Genomic DNA, 5142 nt, shown 5'->3' on the forward strand with positions numbered 1-5142 from the left:
AGTCATTCTCAAAGCAGCGCCAACTTGAGACTTGATAAAAAAGACTTTAGATTGGACCATTTTTAGGGGCCTTGTGTGGAATGAAAGCAGCAGGGGAGCTTCGTGAAGTGTACCTGAAGGTGTGGTCTGGGAATGAATAGAAGCAAAACCATATGGGGAAGCTTTAGATAGATAGAAGAGAAGAGAAACTGAGGCAAAGTCCACCTCGTCCTCCCTCCCGAACTGGAGAAAAACACCAATTCATAAAGTCTTGGTCAATCTGTTCACATTACTTTCTTGAATTTCCTAATCACTGGAATTTCTTATATCTTGCAGTTCACAGCCCCTCCCACTAATTAAAGAGAAGCAGAAACTAAGTTAGTCATGTATATGGAGTTTCAAGGGAAGAAGCAAACCATCCTCTGCCTGTCCTTTGTGACCTTGTTTAGCCTTCTAGGTCTCTGCAGTCCCAATACTGTTGTGGAAGAGGTTCATGTTGGTGTGATTCTTGATATGGGGTCAATGGAAGGAAAGATTATTCTCAGCTGCATTTCAACAGCCCTGTCTGATTTCTACCATCTGCATAATAACTACAGCACAAGAGTAATTCTGCACACCAGAGATTCCAAAGGAAGACCTCTACATGCTCTATCAGCTGGTAACCCACATATTAATATTTTAGTTTTTGTACTATAAAATTAATTTTCTTTCTAGACTTTGTTATAAATTTATAATGAATATAATAAAAAAGAAAAAAAGAAACTATCATTATATAATTTTATCTTAAACTCTAGTTGCGATCTTCAACCAAATGCAGCTCTAAATCTTTTGGATAAGATCAAAGTGGAAGCAATAATTGGTGCACAAACAAGAATGGAAGCAAACCTATTGGCAGAGTTAGGAGAAGAAGCTAAAGTCCCTGTATTGTCACTTTCTGGACTTCGTACTAGTCCTTTCGGTGCTCCTGGCGAATATCCCTTCTTTGTTGAGATCACACAAGATGAAACTTCTCAAGTTAAGGCAATCAGTGGCCTTATTGAAATGTTCAAATGGAGGGATGTCATCCTTCTATATGAGAACACAGATTATGGGAGAGACATCATTCCAATTTTTATCAACTCCTTTGAAGAAGCAAATGTGACTATTGTATATAAAATTTGCATTGCTGCCTCCTCAGCAGATGAACAGATCATTGAAGAGCTCCGCAACCTCACGAAGTTGAAGACAACGGTATTTGTGGTGCATGTATCACATTTTCTTGTTCCTCGCCTTTTCTTGAATGCAAAAAAGTTAGGCCTACTGAGTGAAGGGTATGCTTGGATCATGACATCAACTAGCATGAATTTCTTGCATTCTTCCATGAACCCATCTGTAATTGAGTCAACGCAAGGAGTGCTCGGTTTGAAGTCTTATACTCCAGCATCAACCCGCCTCCACAATCTTACTTCAGGATTGAGGAGGATATTTTACATGCAGGATCCTAACATAGAAGTAAGTACGGTAACCCCAGATGGAATTTGGGCATATGATGCAACTTGGGCTCTAGCTGAAGCAGTTGAGAGGACCTGGACTTCTACAGGATTGAACCTAGTGAATTTAAACAATATTACATCCTCCAAACATGGACTTCTGCTTCTTCAACAGATATTGCAAACAAGGTTTAAGGGTTTAAGCGGTGAAGAAATTCAATATCCAAATGGGAAGCTAGTTTCAAGTGCATTTGAGATTGTGAATGTCATAGGAAAAGGGGAAAGAAGGGTTGGATTTTGGCCATGTGAAGAAAAACACACAAGAGATTCCTACCCACTTAATAACAGAAGAAATTTACTTTCCACCAACGATCTCGAAACAATCATATGGCCTGGAGGATCATCAACCATCCCAAAAGGTTCAAAGATGCAATTGAGTACTAGTTCTGAAATAAAACTAAGAGTTGGCGTTCCAGTGAGAATAGGATTCAACGAACTTGTGCTTATGAACCATGATAATCAAACCAATCGAACATATTTCACAGGCTTCTGCATAGACGTATTCGAGGCTGCAATTAGTGTTGGAAATTTGGCTCACATTAAGGTTGCAAGTGAAGGAGGCAGCGACCGGTCGCAAGGTTTGGGCGACCGGTCGTTTTTGGACAGAGTCGAAGTCTGAAAAAATCGCAGCGAGCGACCGGTCGCAAGGTATCAGCGACCGGTCGCTATGTATCCAAATGGTCGTAGCGACCGGTCGCTTGGTATCAGCGACCGGTCGCCCCTGTGCTGTGCTGACGTTTCCTTGCGTGTCTTCAACTGTGTTTTCGATGGCTATCGCTTTCCACAAGATTTCAGAGGCTTTGTGGGTCACTTCTGAGGTAAAAGAGGGTTGACTACCTGCTGGATAATTGGGAGAGCACTCATAGCCAATTGGTTATCTTATTTTGAATAATCTCCTCTCCATTTTCTGGTTTAATGGAGGTGGCTGAGTGGGATTGTATTACCTACTTGATCTGACCCTTAGTCTAAGTGGTGACTAAAAGGAAAGAACGTGGTGGACAATCAGATATCCTATCTCTTGTCCATTGGCTTGTGTAGGTAATGGGATGAAGTAAGATAACACAAGGGAGAAAAACAAGTTGAATAAGAGGAAGTGGCTGAAGCAGAAACTATGTGTGGTTAATCTCAAGGTGGCCAAGTAGCTGGGTGCTATTGTGTTCAAAGGAGGTTAACTCACCAAGGGAGAACGTGAGGGAGAGCAATCAGTTCAAGTTAGGAGCTGAGTTGGGGTCACAAGAGTCTAGACACCAAGGGGGGAAACACCAAGGGTTGTGAGAGTGTTTCACAAGTGCATCAAAGTGTTGAGCAAGGGGTGTGAGAGAAAAGAGAGCTTGGGGAGAGAATAGAGTTCTAAGGGGGTTTTCTGTGTAAAACCAAAGTTATAACTTATTCTTTCATGAAGTGAATTTCTCAAGGGGATCACCAAGAGGATGTAGGCAATTGCTGAACCTCTATAAATTCTTGTGTCACTTTGTGCTTGGTTGTTGTCTCAAGTGTGTGTGTGTGATTCATCCATCATTGTGTGTGTGTCACAAAGTCCATCAACAACAAGATCATTAGGGGAGTGTGTGAAAGTGTTTGTCCATTTTCGCACAACAATTAGAGCATTGCCGTATGAAGTAAATTATGACTTTGTTCCAATTGAGGCTGGCATTAATCCAAGTTACAATGATCTTGTTTACCAAGTTTTTAACCAGGTATGCTTAATTTGAAATTAAAAATTTATATCAGGTGGAATATAAATATTATATTGGATAATTACATCTGTTATTGTATGCAAAAATATATTTGCATCTCATTATATTACATTGTAATGATTTAATCTTTCTAATTTTTAATTTTTCGTTTTCCCTGCCACACTTTTGCATATTGGGGAATGTATATTAACTAGACATTCGATGCTGTTGTTGGGGATACCACGATCACATCGGAGAGATCTCAGTATGTTGGTTTTACAATACCATATACTGACTTAGGTGTGGGGATGCTAGTATCAAATGAAAATGAAGACATGTGGTTTTTCTTGAAACCTCATTCGGCAGATCTTTGGATCACAAGTGCGGGTTTCGTTGTGTGGGTAATTGAGCGTCCTGTCAACCCAGAATTCCAAGGCACACCTTTGCAGCAAATCGGAAGCATATTATGGTTTGCCTTCTCAACCCTTGTGTTTGCTCATAGTAAGTGCACAATATCTCACTACTTCTTTCAATTATTCAAGTTTACTGCTAATTAGTTTTCAGTCTCTATGAAACAACCCTTGTGTTTTCTGATTAATCAACACAGATATGAGAAAGAGTAGCATTATGAATTATATTTTTCTGACTGAATTCTCTTAATTCAAAATGATTCCCCTTATATCCATTATATCCATTCAGATGAAAGAACGAACTCAAATTGTGAATATAGATGCTGTAGTTGACGATCTGTCTTGATTTTGTTGCAGGGGAGAAGTTGTTAAACAATTTAGCAAAGTTTGTAGTGATCATATGGGTGTTTGATGTGCTTATATTGACTTCCAGTTACACAGCAACTCTGACATCAATTATGACAGTTAACCAAATACGATTACACTCAAGAGGGAACTCTGACATCAATTATGACAGTTAACCAAATACGATTACACTCAAGAGGGAACTATATAGGTTACCAAGCAGGTTCATTCACCCAGGGAGTGGTAAAGAACTTGAATTTCAAAGGTCTTAAACCCTATAATTCGGTTGAAGAATATGCTCTCGCTTTGTCAAGTGGAAGTAAGCATGGTGGTGTCTCTGCTATCGTTGATGAGGTTCCATACATTAAGATCTTCCTTGCACACTATCCTTCTGGCTACTCCATGATTAAACCCGAATCTAGCACCAATGGTTTTGGCTTTGTGAGTAACCTCCCTTAAAGTTATGCATTAATCATATGTTGTATTTCCGCTATAAAACTAGCAAGATTAAGCATGATATTTTGGCCATATAACATCTTAACATTTATAGTTTCTGTAGTTCGTTATTCATATTTTTTTTGTATAAGCAGGTTTTCCGTAAAGGTTCGAAATTGGTCCATGATATGTCAATGCAAATTCAACTAATGAGAGAAGAGGGAAAGCTTATAGAGATGGAGAAGGTCTGGTTTCATAAGAGAACAATTCCCATGTTTGACAACACAACGAGTGATCCCAATACTCTAAACTTCCATACTTTCCGTGGTTTATTTCTCGTTACTGGGGTTTCTTCAGCTTTTGCTCTTTTCATATTCATAATATTCCCACTTGAAGAAAAATGGTATGCCGTGAAGAAATTCAGATTTAGATATCGGGTTCGAGAAAAGCTGCAGCGTGTAAGGAAGTTTTTCTCTCACAAAGTTTCCAATGAAAACGAAGAAAACTAGTATACAGATAGTGCATGAAGCTAAGTATTAAGGTATGGAGAACTAGATATTGCACCCCATTGTAGTCGCTGAGGTTGTACGGGGAGCGGTGTGAAATCGTGATTTTGCAATGCTAAGGTTGTGTTTTATTAGATATATTGTACAAAAACAGACCAAGTTGTTTAGCTGATGATTAGAATTAGTGTGCCACGTGTCTGTAATTAGTTATGTTAAACACGTGAGATTGTTAGAGGTTGTTAGCTCAGATGCTTAACCATTA

At 39.2% G+C, this 5142-nt stretch overlaps 1 protein-coding gene across 1 annotated transcript; it reads left to right on the forward strand.

Annotated features, from left to right (window-relative positions):
* Nucleotides 1-266: 266 nt before the first annotated feature.
* LOC148296779 (glutamate receptor 1.3-like) lies at nt 267-4883 on the forward strand. The gene is made up of 8 exons (XM_088249037.1): nt 267-637; nt 797-2026; nt 2673-2675; nt 3114-3205; nt 3400-3685; nt 3952-4081; nt 4137-4380; nt 4530-4883. Exons 1-8 carry the CDS (start codon nt 364-366, stop codon nt 4881-4883), a joined length of 2613 nt encoding a protein of 870 aa, XP_088105163.1. The 5' UTR covers nt 267-363.
* Nucleotides 4884-5142: the final 259 nt, after the last annotated feature.

Source organism: Prunus avium, chromosome 2 (assembly GCF_965620075.1).
Source record: "Prunus avium chromosome 2, drPruAviu1.hap1.1, whole genome shotgun sequence".
NCBI lineage: Eukaryota > Viridiplantae > Streptophyta > Magnoliopsida > Rosales > Rosaceae > Prunus > Prunus avium.